Here is a 20998-nt window from a genome sequence, read left to right as displayed (position 1 = left end):
GAAGCCATCATGGCTTCTTGTCCCTCAGTTTTACTGAGCATGAAAGAATGAGGGGAATGCATCCAGAGCATTGTAAGAGTCTAGAATGAAAGAGAAAAGAGCTGATAGAAGACAGGGAAGCCTGGGCTGAGGGCAGTGCATCCCAAGCATCTCCATGCACCTGTGATCCAAGACTGGTCTTTGTTAACAAACACAGACAAAAGAGAGGTCAAGGGAGCTAAGTGGACAGTGAGAGCGCACTACCCACTCAAAGGAGTACTTTCCCTCTCAGAACACAGGAGTCATTTTATTACAGGCTCTTCTTCCACCCAAGCCTGTCCCCAGAAAACAATGTGTAAAATGAAGTGTTTCCAGAAGAGACCGCACAAAATTACAGGCAAAAGACAATGCCTTCTAAAATGAAAAAAAGGAGTAAGAAAAATACAAGAAATGAATACTTGTGTACAATTTAAATTTCAAACAAACACATGACTCATAAAAACCAGTCTTCATGACCAGAAGTCATTACACACTCTGTCTATCAAACAAATGATTTCACAATGTATCTTATGAAATCTTTTGGTTCTGAAAACTTTTAAGTGCAAAATTTCCAACCATGTCAGCCACCTCAATGAGCCAGAACAGTGCATGCATCACGTGGAAGGAGCCTGAAAGGAAGAAAATGAGCCAGATGTTCATGGTTAGCAGCAGTGAAAGCTTCCCACGCTGGCCACGGCACAGTCAGATCACGGGAAAGAGGGCAAGGGGACCTCCAGTCACTTGTCCTTCCTTCTCCGGTGCTGGCAGGACCCAAGAACCCTCCTTTTTCCTCCCGCTCAAGTGCCCACGGAGCTGCCAGGGCACCTGAACACCAACTGTCCACATATATCTTTGAGCCTGGCAACTACATCTTGATTTCTCAGGTCAGAGCCCTCACTCCTTCACTCATCTCCCCGCCTCGTGTTCTAATTCCTAAGGTCAACTTAAATCCCAGGCAGCAAATAACACGAGTTTGCTGAAACTGCATGGTAAATGGTCAGAAGAGCCTATAATAAAATGATTCCTATGTTCTGACATGGAAAAAATGTCACAAGAGAAGACAGAAACCACGTGCCACTTGGCCTGCTTCAAGTTTTCTATGAGACAAAGCTTTTGGAAAAGGAATTTCCTTAGTGGAAAGCAACGTGAAGTTGGCCCAGCATCTCTTTGCAGTTCCCTCTGCCCGAGACTTACACACAGGCCACTTTCTGAAAGCTACCCTCTTGTTCTAACTGCACACACCACAGGCATGTGACTCTGTCGGGGCCTGTCTACTGCAGAGGCGAGAATGTGGTGTGGGAGGCAATGACACCCTGCATCCAGGCCATGGCAAGTGTCCAGTTCTTTCTCCTCTGCCGCTTTGACCCACCAGCATGTCCACAGACCAACAAAGAGGGGGTGAAGGCCCAGCAGCAGCCCAGTGTGTGCCCCACAAGGGGGCCTTTCAGCACTCACCCTCACTTACCGCCTGGGCATGAGATCAGCCTCCTTCTAACCCATAAACAAGCATACTTTGTAGCCAGTGGGCTGATCTCGTGTGAGGGAAAAGGGTTGGTTTCACCCAGAGTGATCTCATTCCCTAGGCAGGAAGCCTGGCCAAAGCATTTCTGAATAGGTACTTTCGGAGGACAGGCATGGAAAGATTTACAAAGACACCTGTGAGTGCCAGGTTTCCCCTTCCCTTTCTCTTCCTCCCTCTGTTCTCTGAGTGCAAATAACTGCCACAGGCCACCAGGGGCTCACCTCCCTAAAACTCCCCCCCCCCGTTCCCACGATGGGCGCCATTTGTCCACCGACTGTGTCCAAACACCTCAGCTTAGCGCTGAAATCCATGAAAATTTGGGTCCTGTGACCCACTTTGCCTCCTCCTTGTACCTCTACACATGTCTTATCCTTGTTCTTGCTTTTCCTCCTTCCCTTTCTAGCTAATAGCCAGTAGCAAAGCACATATTCCACCCAGGTTCAAATCTCAACTCTATTGACTTGGCACAAGGCACTGACATAATTCAGTTTCCTATGTGTACAGCAGATTGTAACAGCATAGTGACAAAGGAAGAAGACATGGGCAAAACACTCAAGCTAAAACGTGGCAGTGGTATCACCGAATACAAATCAGCTTTAACATACTTATTTACAAAAGTCTCCACAAACCCTTCCATGGCCACATGGTCAACCCCTTTCTCTTCACTGCTCTGCCAGTGCTCAGGAAGCACAGAGCCTGGGTGGAGTTGGGGACCGTTTCTTTGGGAAGGTTACTTGAATAGTAATCAGGTGTTGAATTAGAAAGTTCATGTCCTAAAACACATACCTGTGGCTTTTAAATTACCTAAGAGACTCTACACATTTGTATGGTTACAGAGTCCGTGTCTTGGACCCAAGGCTTTCGCTTGCTTGGGAGCTCCGCCAGCTGAGGCCAGCATGACCACTGACCCAGGCATGGCACCATGGTGGCCTGGTCCTGCGTCTCTGTGTCTCTTCACTGCATGCCTGGGAGGGCACGGGTCTCAACGGTCCCTTTCTAAGGGGCGATGCGCTGAGACAGCTAAGCTTTCCTCTCCCACTTCCCCTAGGATGAGAGCTGCCCTCACCACACGCTGCTGCTGCTCTCTCTTCCTAGCCAACTGTGCCCTGGCAGAGGAAGTCTGCTATGCTCCATGCCAACTGGGCCCAGCTGAGTAAGCCTAACTCATTTGAGGGTCCAGGAGAAGGAATCCCACTCCACTGCACAAACACTTCATAAAGAATGAATCGGCTTTCCAACACTTTAGTCTCTTTGTTCGAAACCTAAGAGAGGAAGAATGGTGTTAGTGATTGGGATTTTTCAAGACCTCCCCTCCCCCACTACATCCCACCCCAATCTAGCCCATCTGGAAGCCCCCTGATCCCTTCCCAGGGGAGCAGGAAACAGCCTCCCACGTATCTCCACGGATGTCACATGCTGGGCCTCCTGCAGTGCACACTGCCCAGGAAATGGCTAGAAATCTGGCCCTTGCTCTTGAAGACACCTCCTTACAAGTAGTCTGACCAGAAAGACTGAACTTGCTTCCCAGTCTCTATGCAACAATCTAATCTCTGTCATTCTTTTCATAAGGGCCAAATTAAACGTTGATAACAAGCTGCTACTTGAAATGTGAGCATCCATGCTCGTGACGAGGGAAGCATAAAGCCTGCTCACTTCACCGAGAGCAGCTCGGGATAAACGAGAGCGAATGTAAGCCTGACCTCAGCGCTGCCTACTAGAAGCAGCCACAGCCTCTGATCAAGCTACTGAGCAGTCGGCCTGCTTGGCCTCAAAGCAGAGCCCAGGCTTCATTCAAGTCCAGAGGCAGCAAGTAAACCCAAACCACAGTGACAAGGGACTCCACCCTCGACATCATGTGTCTCCCGCACGCCCTCATCAACACCAACAGCGGGAAGAGCCGGAAGGACAGAAACTTACATGCTCCTTCATCTGCTTGGACACGACGGGCGACATCATCATGCAGCACAGGAGGACGACCAGGATGAAGTAGAGCGCGTACATGAAGCGGGTGGTCCGGGACTGCCGGGCTTTGGGGCAGCAGCCGCAGCAGAGGGAGCAGCCTGCAGAGCCACAGCAACAGGCCAGCTGCAAAAGACACCAGCGTCCTTAGAGTGTGTTGCTGCGATTTCACAAGGAACACTTACTTCTTTTTCAGCCCAGGTTTCTGGCCCATGACCTTCTTTTCATAATTTTTTAAAAATATATTTGTTTTATTTATTTGAGAAAGAAAGAGGCAGAGAGAAAGAGAGAGAGAGAATGGGCGCATCAGGGCCTCCAGCCACTGGAAAGGCTTATGTGGGTCCTGGAGAATCAAACCAGGATCCTTTGGCTTTCCAAGCAATCGCCTTGACCGCTAAGCCATCTCTCCAGCCCTGGCCCATGAGCTTCTGAAGCCACTAAGCTTTCCAGAGTGAGGGGTGATGACTGTGTTCTGTTATTTATAAGCCCCTGCGCCATTCCTGAGTTTATGCTGATGGAAGGACTCTTGGTGAGCTCCTCTCCTTGGGAGGGACACACTAGTAGGACATCTTACATTCTTTATTATCTCAGCACACTTGTACTGTAGGGGGGGTTCTGCACAGATAACTTGGAAGCAGCTAAGCTTGTACACACTGTCAATGTTTTGTTCTGAGTTTATCCTTAGTTTAGATGTCAGCCGAAGGGAGGCTGAGGAAGAAATCAGAACTCGATAGCCTTGGACATGACCCCTCCCCTGTACAGAGAGAGACAAGACCTCAAAGCATGTGAACCATCTCCGGGCCACCTGGTCAGAAGGCCAAGACTGAGCGGTGAGTGTGCCAAGTGCCTCTGCGCTGGCTCTTTATGAAATACAGATGAGAAGGACGCTGAGCAAGACGGCTAGAGCGTGCTGACCCTTGGTCTTCTCAGACTGCTCCAGATTCCATCCCTGATCTTCTGTCTGGGTACCAAGGAGCACAGACTGCTTACAATTGCAGGGTGGGGTCTGGTTGCCATGTAACTTTTGAGGGTTAGGAAGTCTGGCACCTCCCCACCTCTGAGGAGGAGGAAGGGAGACTGGGCTAAGGACCAGTGGCTGATGACTGAATCAACTGTGCTACACAAAGGCATCTTCACACAAGCTCAACAAGGCAAGCTCCCACAACACTGACTATCACATGCATCAGGGGTGATGTGCCCTGTCCCCATGGGCTCAGGACCCTTGTGAGCCTCACCCTATCTGCCTCTTCACCTGGCTGTTCATGTGTGTACTCTTCGTAATAAACAGGAAGGTAAGTAGTTTCCTGAGTACTGTGAGCTGTTCCAGCAAAGTCTGGAACTAGGAGGGAACAGTGGAGATCCTGATTTATACCCAGGCAGTCAGACTATGAAAGGCACACATGCGCCTGGCATCTGATGTGGGGCAATCTGGGTTAAACCTGGGGAGTTAGTACCAGGTTTGACTAGCTGTGGGGAGACAGCTGGTGTCATATACGGAGCCATTACTTTACAAATATTTGTCCCTGATTTTGACAGATGGACTTTCTAAACCACACAGGACCAGCAGGCGAGTTTAATAAGTGACAGAGCTTTCACCACAACTGGTGTCTGCAAGGATGAGCATCTCTGAGGAGGGCTTGAGGGACAGCCAGTAACAAGCAAGAAAGGCACCGTCCTGCAAGTGCCACAGTCATCCTCCTCAGGCAAAACAGTGGTTTCTGGGAACAACCAGGAGCGAGAGAAGAAGCCAAGAGGCAGAAGAAGAATGAAGTAAGGAAGGAAACGGCTCCAAGAACAGGATTACCCAAATCCTGTGCCTGATCATAAACCGCTGTGAGCACTTGTGGCACGCGCAGCGGGACAGGTGATGCCTGTAGACGGGAGTCTGCACCTGGCAGGGCAGCAGGCGCGGCCGCCTCTTACATGCGCTGTCTACCAAAGGCCCCAGCGCCTGCGGGGAAGCTTTCTAGGCCAATGAATGAGACACGGGCCCAGTGCGGCGGCACAGAGCTTCTGCACGACCACTAACCAGCCTCTCGTTTGAAAAGAACTAGGTCCGTGTTAATCAAGTGCAGGCAGTAAAGTACGGTGGCTAGCTGCTTAGGCCAGAGCTGAGGCTGCATAAGTCTGCTGCTCGGCTTTGCCCACTACCAGCTCTGGGCCGAACGCGGTTCATGTACCCTCCAAGACTCGGTGTCCTCATTCGTAAAGGAGGGTGGTAACAGAATTTGTGCTGCAGGTCCTTATTCACTGCTGTGGGGTTTCTTTGTTTATTATTATTATTATTTGGTTTTTCGAGGTAGAGTCTCACTGTAGCTCAGGCTGACCAGGAATTCACTATGTAGTTTCAGGGTGACCTCGAACACGGCAATCCTCCTACCCTGCCTTCCGAGTGCCGGGATTAAAGGCATGAGCCACCACACCTTAAAGGAAAGGTGGAGGGAGGGATAATCAAAATCTAAGAGGATATAAATAAATCATATGGAAACCTACTCTTTTGGACAATGCAACACTCAAGAGCAGTAAATTGTTACTAGAAAAATTTCAGTGTCAGAGATGGGATACCTTCCAGTGAGTTGTTGGCCAGGGAGGTCCCTGATGCCCCCAAAACATTATAGGCCATTGGTGAGGCCCTCAGTTTCCCACCAGGAATAGATGGTAAGACCCTATGGCTGAAGACTCCACATACTTGAGCTGCAAATCCACTGAAAAATCCTGCTGGAACTGAGCTGATAACCTCCCCCATGTAAACCAGCTGACAGAAAGCTAGAAGAAGCCATTCTGCATGCAGTTCAATGAGAGAGAGAGAAATCAAGTGAAGATACTCAACAGTGGACAATGCAAGTCTTATATTTTGTCAGCCAGGCCAAATGAGCCAATGGGTACAATAGTGGCATGTCTGTCATGGTGAAAACCAACTGCCCTCTAAGTGGACTGGAGGCCTGCTCTATGGAGGGAAACACATCCCTGATACTGAAAACCTACAACAGGGGTAATCATGAACCCTAGGGTTGTAACGTCTGCTGCTATCTGGCTAAATGTATATACTATGCTCATCAAACTGCCCAGTAAACATGTCTCTTAATGTTCATACTTATATATTAATGCTACTCTCACTTTTGGTAGAGAACCTTCTCTTTTCAGATGGCAATGACCTGGGGATGACTCAGAAAGCATCATGGTGCTGGGAAGAAATGACAGGAGTGCTCAGCACTAAAATATCTCTTATCACACCTTCCAAGGCTCAGGGCCCATTGCGGAAGAGGTGGCAGAAAGAATGTAAGAGCCAAAGGAAGGGTAGGACTCCTTACAACGTGCTCCTCTAGACACAAAATGGCCTGGATATCCATGACCTCACAGTGCCTGACACTACCTACACAAGACCATCATAATAGAAGGAAAAAGATCATGACATCAAAATAAAAGGGAGACTGATTGAGAGGAAGAGGGGATATGATGGAGAATGGAGTTTCAAAGGGGAAAGTTGGGGGAGGGAGGGCATTACCATGGGATGTTGTTTATAATCATGGAAGTTGTTAATAATAATAACCTGAATTGTAACTAAATATATGAGTATTAGCCCTGGTCTATACCGAACCTAAGTCCTTACAGTTCAATCTCTTGACAATCTGGCAAGAAAGTTGGGAATTTGCAAGGCTGTAAATAAGTATCAATTCCAATGCCATGTTATAAACAAACATGATGCACAATGAGACAAGATCACAGGTATATATGCATAAGACAGCAAATCAGAATGCTCTACTAGATCTGAAAAATCTAGTCTTTTCTCATGACTGCACTTTGTCAAACAGCCATGGTTTGAGCCTTTGTTGTTCAGTACTATTTGGGCATTTCAAATTCTTGCTGATGTATCTGAACATCGTATTTTCAGTTTTCCATCCATCTTACTCAAAAATCTCTTCTTGACCCATGAGATGAACTCACTGCTCTATTAAAGATGCTATTCTACCTGGGCTGAGGCTGATCACAGCCGTGGTGTACTAACACTCGTGCATGTGTTTCTATCAGCCTCCCTTTCCTTTGAAAGACATCATCCATATTTTCAGTCTCTGGTGTCACAGATTTCTTTGCACATATATGCCCAAATATCCCCTCTTCTCTCTCCCGTCTTCTCCTCTCCTCACCTTGTCTCCACAGCTGGTTGGATTCTCTAGGCTCCCTTCTCCTCTATGTGCTTTTCTTTAAACCATGTGGACTCAGGTGCCCAGCCTTGCCGAATTGCCAGTTATACTTTGGACCTTAAGCATCCCCCACGGTCCCATGTAGCAAAGGAGCTGCGCCCAGCATGAAGTTGTCAACAGAGTCAACACTGCTTCATCCAGGCACAACGGATCACACCAACAATCCCAGCATGCAGGAGGCTGAGGAGGAAGGTGGCCATGAGTTTGAAGCCAACCTGGGCTACATAGTAAGATGCAGGTTAGTCTGAGCTAAAGTGAGAACCCTGTCTCAAAAAGCAAAACAATAACAGGGCTGGAGAGGTGGCTTAGCAGTTAAGGCCAAAGGACCCAGGTTCAATTCCCCATGACCCACATAAGCCAGATGCACAAAGTGGTACATGTGTCTGGAGTTTGTTTGCAGTGGCAACTCTCACTCTCTCTCTCTCCCCCCTTCTCCTTTCAACAAATAAATAAAAATTTAAATTTTTCTTAAAAAGTAAAAAAAAAAAAACTTCACATAATGATCTCTACAAAGGAGAAAATGAGTACTTAAACACATTTGAAAACAGAGAAATAATGACATAAAGAATGTAACTATGCTGGGGGCTGGAGAGATGGCTTAGTGGTTAGGGCATTTGCCTGCAAAGCCAAAGGATCCAAGTTCGACTCTCCAGGACCCACGTAAGCTAGATGTACAAGGGGGTGGATGCATCTGGAGTTCGTTTGCAGTGTCTGAAGACCCTGCTGTGCCCATTATCTCTTACTCTGTGTGTCTTTCTCTTTCTCTCTCTCAAATAAATAAATATATTTTTAAAAAGAATGTGATGATGGAAACTATAAAGCAAAGTGGTTTCATCCCACTCCATCATTAAAGTCTTATGTCATAGTACACAGCATATATTTCAAAGTTTACTTTTCACATTTAGTAACACTGTATTACATTTTGGAGCTGTGGACCAATGGCGAAGAATCTGCCTAGCATGTGCAAAGAGGACTACAAAAATAAGTAGATATATATGCATGTTTATATGTGTATACATATTACACACAAAATCCAAATATTTCCATTCAACAACAGCCATTCTCTACTAGAACAAGAATACTCTTCAAAACAAGTTTTGCCAATCAATAACCAAGGGAACATACACATTGCCTTCAGCTAAATACTGACATATGCACCCGGTGGAAATTCATAACAGCATCCATGAGGGAAAAAAAAAGCTGTTTGTGTTAGCATTCCAGGAAACTCTTACACCATGTTGACTGACCACCTGTTTCTGGATGAACATCACTTAGATTAAGCAAGTTTCCATCCAATCCCCACTACTTAGAGCTTTATTACCCTGACATGTCACTCATCCTGATCTTCCCTTAGAAACTGGAATCAATCCCTGGCTCCCTCACTCCAGGACAGCTGCAACTCGGAAAGAAGAGCCTGGCTCCACGGGGCATGAGCCTTCGCCAAACAAGTCAGGGCTTGAAAAGGAAGCAAATGCAGGATGTCTAGTGGCCAGGGAAGCCCCAGTCTCAACCAGGGACGTTGACAGACAAACAGGCAGCAGGGGGTCATCAGATGTCACGAGGTACCACCCTGCTGTGGTAGGGGAGTTCTGAGCACGGGGCGGGGAGAATACATGTGAGACAGTTCTGTATCTTCGGCTTCATTTTGCTGTGAACCTAAAATGGCTCTTTTTAAAAGCCTGATGTTTAAAATAGAAAACAAAATGTAATAAATGAGCAAAGCAGTTCTGCTCCTCCTTGCCTGGATAAATGCATGCTGAATGAATAATGCATGGAAAAGCCATGTGGCTGAAAAGCGCCTCAAACAAAGCAGACAATCCCAGTCCCCAGGGCCAAGGTCACAAGCCACATGCTGAACTCTGGCGTGGTCACCAGCACTGCCTCACGAAGTTCCACAGACTGGTGATTTGTAGATGCGGCACATTCTATTTTCCACAAGACATTATTTTACAAATTCAAAAGGGAGACGGTCTGTAGATACACTGCTACAGGTTCTCAGAGATTTAGGTACAAATACTGAGAAAAGCCTTATTGTCCAGAGCTACTGGGGCCAGGGTTAATGGAATTATGGGCTATCTACACAATAGAACATTGTTAAAAAGAGCAAACCTCACTGCGTCACCTCAAAATCTATTATACTGAAGGACCAACTGTCAGCACCTCCAAATGTAACTACATTTGGAGAAGTCCTTAGAGGCGTGATTAAGGTTTAAATATGGTCTCGGGGGATAGCTCCTAACCCAGTGACTGGTGTCTTTGCAAGAAGAGCAGATGAGGACACAGACCCCCACAGGGACAGCCAAGAAGGGGCCATCTGTAAGCCAAGGAGCAGCCTCAGAAGAAACATACTATCAACGTCATGCTCTGGAACATCTAGCCTCTGGAAGAAAGAGATCACATTTCTGTTTAATTCACATGGTTATAGTGTTATAGTTACTTTCTCGTTGCTAGGACAAACACCTGACCAGAAGCAGCATATAGGAGGAACAGATTTATTTTGGCTTACAGTCTGGAGGGGAAGCTCCATAATGGGACCACATGACATGAACAGAGGCTGGACATTACCTCTGCCACAGCAGGGCGAACCAGAGAAGAGTGAGCTGAGCTCTGGCAAATGGGAGCTGTCTGTAGCACCTCTAAGCCCTTCCCCAACAACACACCTCCTCCAGCAAGACTCTACAGCCCAAATTGCCATCAGCTGGGAACTAAGCATTCAAAATACTTGGGTTTATGGGGACATATAATTAAAACCATCACATCCACTTAATTAACATAGTCCATATGCTCTGATGCCATCTTGTGTGCACATGGGTCCATGAAGGTGTGTGTGAAGACACGAACCACTAACTCTGATTACCTGTACAATGGGCCTAGATGTAGGGAGGGAAAGATGACATCTTCTTAACTTCTTATCATTCAAGTTTTTACCACATTACATATTACTCTAGCAAGGGAGAGGGGGAGCAAAGTCACATAGCTCAGGACCTCAAATTCACTAGGGAGCCAAGAATGACCTTGAACTCTTATTCCTGCCCCCACTTTCTCAGTGCTGAGATAGGTGGAGTGTGCCACCCAGGAGGTGGTCAGATTTCTTTCTGTATGAGAGAATGAGCGAGGTAGTGAGAGAGACACTTGGCAAGCCAGGACCTCCAGCTACTACAATTGAACTGCAGACGCATGCACCACCTTGTGTGCATGTGCGACCTTGCATGCTTGTGTCACCCTGTGCATCTGGGACCTGGAGAGTCAAACATGGATGCTTGGGCTTTGCAGGCAAGTGCCTTAACTGCTAAGCAATCTCTCCAGCCCCCAACCCCTTTTTAAAGGTGCAATAAAAGAGTGAGTAGATGGCTCAATGAGTAAAGTGCTGTGCAAGTATGAGGACCAGAATTCGGATCTCCAGCAGCCATGGAACAGCCAGCTGTGGCGATATGCCATAATTCCAGTGTGTAAGGTGGGGGGGATGGAAACATGATAATCCCCAGGACTTGCTGGCTAGCTAGTATAGTATAGCTAGTATAGCTGAATTGGTGAGCTCTAGGTTCAATGAAAAGTCCTGTCTCAAAAGTAAATAAACAAATTGGTTAATTAATTAAGGTGGAGAGCAATTAAGGAAGATGGCCAATGTTAACATCTGGCCTTCACTCACACACACATATACCATACATGTGCAAATATCAATGTGGAGTAATACACATACATGTGGGGCTACATGAGATCAAAAAAGAAATAGAGAGAGAGACCTGACAAGAAAAGTAATGAGGCTTGAAGATACTGTTTGCTGTAAATGTATTTGCAGGACTGGAGAGATGGCTCAGCAGTTAAAGGCACCTGACAGCCAAGGATTAATTCCCCAATAGACACATAAAGCCAGATTCACAAAGTGGCGCATGCATCTGGAGTTCGTTGGCAGTGTCAGGAGACCCTGGTGTGCCCATTCTCTCTTTCTCCTTCACTTTCAAATAAATAAATATTTTAGGGAAAAAAAGCAGTTGCACATGTGCACTTTAGTAATTTTCTTTTTCCCCCTTTTTTATTTTTATTTTTATTAGGGCAGAGTCTTACTCTAGCCCAGGCAGGCCTCAAATTCGCAGTGCTCCCCTACCTCAGGCTCCCAAGTGCTAGGCTTGCAGGCATCCAGTATGAGCCGCACAGCACCTGGCTTATTTATGTGATTTTCTTTCCTTCTAAAGACCTTTCCCTCCCTCAAACATATCATAAAGAAAAGTCTTTCACTCCAGCAGCCCTTTCCACTGCCCCTATCTCACTTCTGGGCATGAACAACAAAGTCTTTTCTAAATGGAAGGTGCTTTGTCCTTGCCTGGAAAAAAAAAAAAAAAAAAAAATTAAACTGAAAAGCTAAGCCAGCTGCTTGCTCATTAAGATGGACTTTCCACTCACTCTTTGTCTTATCTTTTTCCTTCTCTTGTCTAAGAATTCCAAACATGCATTCCACAAAAAGTGAAGGCCAGTATCCTTCCTGGCCAGTAATGGCAGAATTAACTTTCCAAGGACTAATGAGGCCTTCCAGAAACTGGTTACCAGAACCACGAGCTAGAACTCCAGTTGCTTCTGTAAAGTGGAAATCATGAAACCCTCGTTACCTGGAACTCCCAATGGGCAACAGCAACCAAAACAGAAAGCATTAGGAGGAAAAGCCCGAAGGCGTCACTGAGTAAGCACAGCACACTATCTAACGGGAGTCCTCCCCCAGCTCCAACCTTGTGGCATTCCAAAGGCCTGACTTCCACTTCGGAAGCTCACAACAAGCCCAAGAGCCAGGCTGCTGGAAAGAGCCAGGGGTCTGAGAACTGGGGAGCAAGGGTTCTAACCTCAGGAAGCCCTGGGAATTGGATTTCCCCTAATTTAAGGAGCCCAGGTAGACAGACGATGCCAGTGACAGCCTAGAGCCCTGTGCCAGGAGCATCCTGAGGACAGGTGTCCCAGAAGAGGACAGGCAGCAATGGTGCACACTCCACCAAAAGCCTGGCAAGAGAGAGAAGCGGGATCAGTGTCACGTTCCTGACCTTCCGCAAGAGGTACTGGGACATGTCCACAGGCATAAAGTCTCAGACAGTGGAAACAGGGTAGCTGGAAGGCACAGAGTCAGCTCCAGAGCAGTACAGGAGAACGTGGATCACGCGTAGAGCCCAAGACCTGGAACCCACCCCCAACAGCAGGAGCACCACTGCGGCGGCCCGTGGATGCCGGCCTGATGGTGGCCTGTCACTCAGTCACAGGTACTGCACAGGCCTCGCAGGGGCTCCAGCATCATGTGCCCTCCGTTCCAATTAAGAAGACAAAGCAAGCAGGACACTTCTATCACAAGAACAGTGGTCCCAAACTTAGGTCACATTTCTAGTCTCCGTGCTTGGGTTTGGGAAAGTATAAGCACCTCAGTGACATGAGAAACACATACGGTAGATGAGGTTGTTGGCTTTGTGCCTAAACTAAGCAAAACCCTTAAGGGAAAGACATCTTCAATGTTCACACCATCTTTCCTTCAATACCGACTTCTGTAAACGTGGAAGGTCTAGTGGAGCTGAGATGGCAAATGTATATATCTCGCAAGTACTGCTTCTTGACAAATGGCAGCAGCCAGAAAGGTCCTCAAAAATACCAAAGCTGGGCTGGAGGGATGGCTTAGTGCTTAAGGCATTTGCCTGCAAAGCCAAAGGACCCTGGTTCAATTCCCCAGGACCCATGTTAGCCAGATGCACAAGGGGGCGCGCGTGTCTGGAGTTTGTTTGCAGTGGCTGGAGGCCCTGGCGCACCCATTCTCTCTCTCGCTTTCTCTCTCTGTCAAATAAGTAAATAAATAAATAAAAATAAAATTTAAAAAAAATACCAAAGCTATGGTAAGCAAGAAGCCATATGAATTTTTTTTAACTTTACAGAAACGAAACTATGTATAACTTGTTAGTATTGTATCAAACAAATGTTGCATAGAGATAATAGAACATGCTTGTAAATAACTGAGCCGAGTTGTAATGTATTTTTATATTATGAAATGTACTGTAGATGTTTTCTAGAGGCATGAAAGTCAAATGTATATATATGGTAGAAACAATATTGAAGGGTATTGTAGCTCACTCGTGCTGCCAGAGGAACCCTAAGAAAGCACCTTCTCTAACAATAATGTCTTGCAGACTTAAGGGACTATGTACTACTGTTAATGTCTATAAGAACAGAACACATTGAACATCCTTCCAGAAAGTCTCGGAGGGAGGGCTTATATCTATAAGACAATAATGGCACTCATTTCTGACAGTGACCATGAAATCAATTATTTCCTTACTGTTGGAAAGACGTATTGTAAAGTACGGCTATATGCAGTCAAACTGCAGAAAATACTCGTGATTGAGGAGTTTTCACCTTACTACAATGACAGAAAAACCAACAGTTTTTACACTAATTTTTTGAAAGAAAGAATAGACAAAAATATAGAATTAAGCCTTTGCTTTCAAAATCGTAAACATTCTACGATGCATAAGTCATTTCTCATTTGCTTTAAAAAATAAAAAAATATAGGAGGCTTTAATCATTAATGATGGGGTGAAGAAATATATACATGAACTGAGTCATTTCGATTTAAAGAAGTGCAGATAAAAGTACTGCTACTATAAGACATTCTGGACGGCTGGTTAATAAGATCTTGTCCCTATGAGGTGTAGCAAATGTGATTTTATTTTTAAAAAGAAAAAAAAATGTATTATAATTTTTTTGTGTCTTGGTTTGCTGTAAGCACTTCATCAATTGTTTAATTAATTCTGTGTCTGCAAAGTAACCTGCAGTCTCTTTTATTCTTCTTAAAATTTGTTAAAAAAAAATTGCCAAATAGAAGTGTTTCAGATACATTGTTTGTATTTTTTATTTTATTGCCTCATGTTCTTGTAAGTCTTTCTGAATTGACCAGTGATTGTAGACCTTGCTTGAGTATTTTTCTAATAAAACAAAGCGGATCATATTTAAAAAGAAAAAAAAAAACCCAAAGCTAGCAGGGCGTGGTGGCACACACCTTAATCCCAGCACTTGGGAGGCAGAGGTAAGAGAATCGCTGTGAGTTAGAGGCTAGCCTGAGACTCCATAGTGAATTCCAGGTCAGCCTGGGCTAGAGTGAGACCCTACCTCAAAAAACAAAACAAAAAAAAAAACAACAACAAAAAAAAAAACCCAAAGCTGAGGCTGGAGAAATGGCTTAGTGGCTAAGGCACTTGCCTTCAAAGTCAAAGGACGCAGGTTCAATTCCCCCAGACCCATGTAAGCCAGATGCACAAGGTGGCATATGTGTCTGGAGTTCATTTGCAGTGACTAGAGGTCCTGGCATGACCATTCTCTATCTCTTTCTCTATCAGTCTCTCTCTCTCAAATAAATAAATAAAAATATTTTTAAAAATACCAGAACTGCCAGAAGGCAGGCTCAGGTGCCAGTATCCTACTGGGGCTATAGAATCAAGTAAGCAAAGCAAGTATTTCAGTCATAAAATAGAGCTCAGATGATGCTGTGTCCTGAAGTACATTTAGATTCTGCATCATTCAACAGCTCACTATGCTACCTAGCTTTTGGGGGGCCGTTTCCCACTCTGTTCCTTTGAGGCTTCAGGGTGTCGTTGAGTCCGCTGGGCCAGCCGAGAGGGCACGACCACTCACTCTGCTCTGTACAGCAATGCCCACTGAGTCTCGGGACCCACAACCACTAGGTTGCTGTGTAAGGGCCCGAAAATCACTGAAGAAAGACCCCAGACTCAAGTAGTATGTGAAAAAAGCATTTATTCTGTAGAATCAGCCAGCATGCAGGGTTCAACCAGTCATACAGAACAGTGACCCGAGAGGAGCGCGCAGGCTCCTTTTAAGGACAACTAGGGGAATTCCAAGCGGGCTAGGTAATCTGACATGATTGGCTAGGCAAGCAGCACTCACAGTTGTTCGTCTCTGATTGGCTGGGGTGAAAGGGACACGTTTGGATACGTCTCCAGGAGCTGACTCAGCCCCCAGGGCACAGAATGGCGGCCATCTTCCCCGGCCTCAGCCCCCAGAGCACAGAATGGCGTCTATCTTCCCCGGCCTCAGCCCCCAGGGCACAGAACGGCGGCCATCTTCCCCGGCCTCAGCCCCCAGGGCACAGAATGGCGGCCATCTTCCCCAGCCACATGTCAGGGTCACTGTTGATTAACAGCCCGCTCTTTGCTTGAGGTTTTTCCCAGAAGTCTTGACTACCTCTCTGGGAAACTGAAACTTAGGCCTAGTAAGGGCAGCACATTAGTAAAGCCTGTCATGGCGTCAGTTTGGTCCCTTCAGCTGCTTATTTCCTCCATCTCAGATTCAGAAACAGTCCCCCACTGAGCTCATACACATATTATCCACTGCAAGAGGGCAGCAGGGTGGGGTAAGGGTGCCACCATGCTGCCAAGTACTGTCTTTCCCTGAAACCTGCACAAGAGTGGTGGGTTTCTGAACGCTCACTGGAGGTATGTCTTCTGTATCACTAGTGCCACTGTAATTTAGGGGAATGAGGAAACACAGAGTCACACTGTGTATTCCATGCTGCAGGAAGAAATCTGCACATGCACAGTATTAATAACCTGTCACATACGCATTATTAATGACCTGTTTAGTCTGAGGAACACTGCAGGCCCAGATGGACTTGATAACAGCAGTTGCTAACAGACTGGTCTGAAAAGTGCCTGAGCCTAGAATTCCGGGAAGAAAGGGGGACAAGGGGGGGAGGGGACATCAAGAATCTCAGGAACATGGTGACCACCTGACCAGGGCTACAACATCAAGCATTCAATGCAAATATTCATCATAAAACAGAAAGAGCTTGAGCTCCAGGATGGCTCTTTGCTCCCCTCAATACAAAACTTGCCATCAGGGGAGGGTATACACTGAGAAAGGAACCAGCCCGGAGGATATGCACCACCCCTCACATCTCAGTCAAGGCCCAGATGAAGCCACAGAGGAAGTGGGGAGACCAGCAAGAGTGCTGCTTCCATGGTGAGCCTGACAATCAGTGCTACTGGGTAGGAGGCAGACTCTGAGGATACTCAATACATACCAAAACAGAGATCCAGAGGCTCCTAAGAGCTCATCACTGAAGCAGACTTAAAACTCACCCACCATGGCTCAGGGAATTTTGCTGATGAGGGGTGGAAAGATGGTAAGAGCCACAGGTTGGGACATCATACCTTCCCCAATAACTGACTGCTGCTCCGATAGTGCATAAATCACAATCCCATGGGGAATACCAGCAACCCCACTGAGGAGGGCCCCCAGTGGAATGGAGGCAGGGAGGAGGGATAAGATGGTTCCAACACATGATGTATTCATACAAGTATGTTCTTAATTTTTTTTAAAAAAACTGCCAGCTAGACTACAGAAAAATGAAGTTATGGGACTAGAGAGATGGCTTAGTGGTTAAGGTGTTTGCCTGCAAAGCCAAAGGACCCAGGTTTGATTACCCAGGACCCATGTAAAGCCAGATAGATGCACATAGTGGCACATGAGTCTGGAATTCGTTGGCAGTGGCTAGAGGCCTTGGCATGCCCATACTCATATCCTGTCTCTCTCTCTCTCCCTCTCTCTCTCTTTCACATAAATAAATAAATAAATAAAATATTAAAATAAAAAAGAATGAAGTTACGTCATTTGCAGGAAAATGGATGCAACTGGAATGAATCATATTAAATAAGTCAAATCAGTCTTAGGAAGCCAAAATTCTCATTTTTCTCTCAATTGTGGGTTCTAGATTTTATATACAGACTCAAAACCATGTATTTGCAGATGACGTGACAGTAGATGCAAAAATGTCTAGTGAAACAAAAGCAACTAATTGGGTGGGGGCAAGAACAGAGAGCAGCAGGGAACAGAGAGAGTGGGCTCAATATATATTATATTCTTGTGTGAAAATGTAACCCAGCTTAATAAAATAAAAATTAAATAACTAAGCAAATAAAGACTACCAGCTGGAGATGTGATACTGGGGTTCGTTCTTTCTCTTTAAAAAATATTTATTTATTTATTTGAGAGAGAGACTGAGATAGAAGGAAAAGCAGATAAAGAGAGAGAATAGGCACGCCAGGGTCTCTAGCCACTGCAAACAAACTCCAGATGCATGTGCCACCTTGTCCATCTGGCTTTATGTGGGTACTGAGGGGAATTGAACCTGGGTACATTGGCTTTTTAAGCAAGTGCCTTAGCTGCTGATCCATCTCTCCAGCCCTGGGGTGGTTTCTTCAGGATGGTAGCTCCACATGCTTTGCAGATGGCTGGCCATCTGATTCTTGATTCAACAGCTGTCTCTGCACAGTGGCATTTGTGGTAACAAGCAGGCTTAACTCCTGTGTTCCAGATGCAATCACAGGTAGTCCCTAATTCACACATGATGATGCCTTAGAAAACTTAACACACGTTACACACATTAGGGTGTTGGCTTGTTTGAGAGCCTCCAAAGGATTTATCCCATACAAACAATAACAGGGCAACCTGCTGAAGCTAACTTGAGCTATATTATTAGCTAACAATAGTTAATACTTACTAATCTCTTATTCTCTGCAAAGTCCAACAACAACTATTGTTATTATCCTCATTTACCATCCCTATGGGAGGGAAATGAGGTCAGGGCTCAAGGAGCTGGTAATGGCAGAGGATTTAAACCTGGTGAACTCTGCTCTCCTTCCAACTTGCATATACGAGTGAACAGTGTACATCCCACTGGCCTCAAGTCTTGGTTTCCTCCAAGAGGGAGGCTGGCTGTGACTGAAGTAGTAAGCACAAAAAAGAATGTTTCATTCCTGCCCTGTGCGTAGAGCGAACAGACACCTTGTCTGGAGAAGTCGCCACCCTTCTGTGCCCCGTCCTCTCGCACGCAACGCCTAGCTGCCAGGGACCTGAAGCCTTCTGAAACTTGTGCCAAGCAGCTCAGCTACTCAGGCACCAAGCTTCCTGCCTCACCACCAAAACCTGCCCTATTTGAAAGCACAGTTGGGGGCTGGAGAGATGACTTAGCAAAGCCAAAGGACCCGTGTTCAACTCTCCCTCGTAAGCCAGACACACAAAGGTGACACAATTACAAGGTCACACAAGCCCACTAGGTGGCAAACATCTGGAGTTCACTCATAATGGCTGAGGCCCTGACGTGCCAATTCTCTCACCCACTCGTCCCCCCCAAAAAATAAAAAGAAAGCACAGTCTCCAATTCTGTGGAAATGTGAGGCCACTCACTCACGCAGCTGGTATTTATTAGACTGCATGCGCTCTGCGAGCAGCATTTGTCCCTGGGAACACAGTAATGAACCAGAGACCTTGTCTCTGAGCTCACCAGGCAAGAAAACAAGACATCTGGAAAAAATGACCATTTACTTGTTTAAGACAAGAAAGGAAGCTAGCCAGATGGGTGTGGTGGCACACACCTTTAATCCCAGCACTCGGGAGGCAGAGGTAGTAGGATTGCTGAGAGTTCAAGGCCACTCTCAGACTATCTAGTGAATTCAAGGTCAGCCTGGGCTAGAGCGTCTCGAGACCCTGCCTGGAAAACCAAAAGATGAAATTAAATAAATAGAATCTAATGCAGACACTGAAATAATTGTTCCAGGGATATAAGGAAAACTCACCATGATGGAAAGATACCTGCACTGTATTGACTGAGAGCAGTTAATAACAATTTCAATAACAGTAAGTACAGAGTGTGGTAGCATCTGAGAGAGAAACATAACACAGATCTATAAAGACAACAAAAATAATATACTGGATAACACATTGATAGTCACCAGGACTTAAGAGCTGCAGGATTTTGAGTGATTCCAAACTCCGTGACATACACGTCTTATAATTAGAAAACCACTACTGTAAGTTTCTGTTTGGAAAGAAAACACGACAGCATTCCTGCTCCATCCGTGGTAAGCACTCAAATATTTGTGAAATGAATCAGTGGGCAAAACCAGAGTGCGTTGTCGTAGTCACGAGATACAAAACCATAGAAATTACTACACTTAAAACATGGTGGGGCTGGAGAGATGGCTTAGCGGTTAAGCGCTTGCCTGTGAAGCCTAAAGACCCCGGTTCAAGGCTCGGTTCCCCAGGTCCCACGTTAGCCAGATGCACAAGGGGGCGCATGCGTCTGGAGTTCGTTTGCAGAGGCTGGAAGCCCTGGCGCGCCCATTCTCTCTCTCCCTCTATCTGTCTTTCTCTCTGTGTCTGTCGCTCTCAAATAAATAAATAAAAAATTTAAAAAAAAAAAAGATTCTTTAAAAAAAAAAAAAACATGGTGAAGATGGTGAAATTTTATGTGGCTTTATTTTTTTTTTAACCACAAAGAAAAAGTGCTGGGGATATGGCTCTGCAGGGACAAGTTTGTCTGGTATATGCAAGGACCTCAGTTTGGCTCTCCAGAACTATAAAAATAAGTAGGTAGGTAGATGTCTGTCTATACGCTTGTATTATTTTTAGAGTTCAGCTGATACTAACAGACCTACACTAGGCAGAATCTAAAGCAGTTTAAGATGAAATCAGAAATGAACTCTCACATGTCCTTTATCTGCACTTCTGCAGTCTCCCTGTCCAGCTGAGCAGTCCCCTCAGGCCACAGCCCTGCACAGTGGCTTGCACCGCTGTGAGCAGGACGCTGAGGGTGGCCGGAGGGGCTTCTAGTAGGTGGTTTCTCACTCAGATTTTAGTATTCCAGAACACACTGGTTCTGCAGAAAGTAGAGCCAAGGTTCAACTCAGTGCCCTTGGCCACTAAGACCAAGTGCAAGCTGGGAAGGAAGGCTGTGGGCGACACAAAGCCAGCACCTGTGCTGGGGTTCCCACGAGGCCCTGGACAGAGCTGCGCTTGTTTTTGAAGCTGCTTCCTCACGCAGTTAGGGTTACTTTCAACACCAGAAGGATGTTTACTGAGTTTTCTGTTCTCAGACAGCAGTCGGATTCTTTGTCATTCTACACATCACCCTGTCTTTCGTTCACAGTTTCACTTTAGCCAAACTTCAAAAGTATTAAATGGAAAATTCCAGGAATAAGACGTCATAAGTCAGAAATAAGTTTTATTACAGTGTGTTGTTAGAATAGTTCGATTTCATTATTATTGTTAAACTTTTGCTGCACCTAGTACACATTAAACTCTACCAATACTTACATATAGGGAAAAGTGTAGTATATGTATAGGGCTTAGTATCTACTCACTTTTTCTTTCCATTTGTTCTTTGGTGCATGTGGTATATGTACACGTGTGAGTAGATGCAAACGCTCCATGTTCACACGTGTGGAGACCAGAGGAAACTCCATGTATCCTTCTCTATCACTGA

General features: G+C 45.8%; 1 protein-coding gene across 4 annotated transcripts in view; it reads right to left on the bottom strand.

Annotated features, from left to right (window-relative positions):
• Nucleotides 1-20998, bottom strand: part of Serinc5 (serine incorporator 5) — a 100892-nt gene that overhangs the window by 42421 nt on the left and 37473 nt on the right. For 3 of the 4 annotated variants that reach the window (XM_045133443.1, XM_045133446.1, XM_045133445.1), the window contains exon 2: nt 3458-3625. The exons of the other annotated variant lie outside the window; for it this stretch is intronic. In XM_045133443.1, coding sequence (XP_044989378.1) covers nt 3458-3625 — 168 coding nt within the window. The remainder of the gene's footprint in view (nt 1-3457; nt 3626-20998) is intronic. 4 annotated transcript variants of the gene reach the window in all.

Source organism: Jaculus jaculus, chromosome 14 (assembly GCF_020740685.1).
Source record: "Jaculus jaculus isolate mJacJac1 chromosome 14, mJacJac1.mat.Y.cur, whole genome shotgun sequence".
Classification (NCBI taxonomy): Eukaryota; Metazoa; Chordata; class Mammalia; order Rodentia; family Dipodidae; genus Jaculus; species Jaculus jaculus.
The sequence above is the reverse complement of the archived record's forward strand: the minus strand, read 5'-3'. Positions and strand labels throughout refer to the sequence as shown.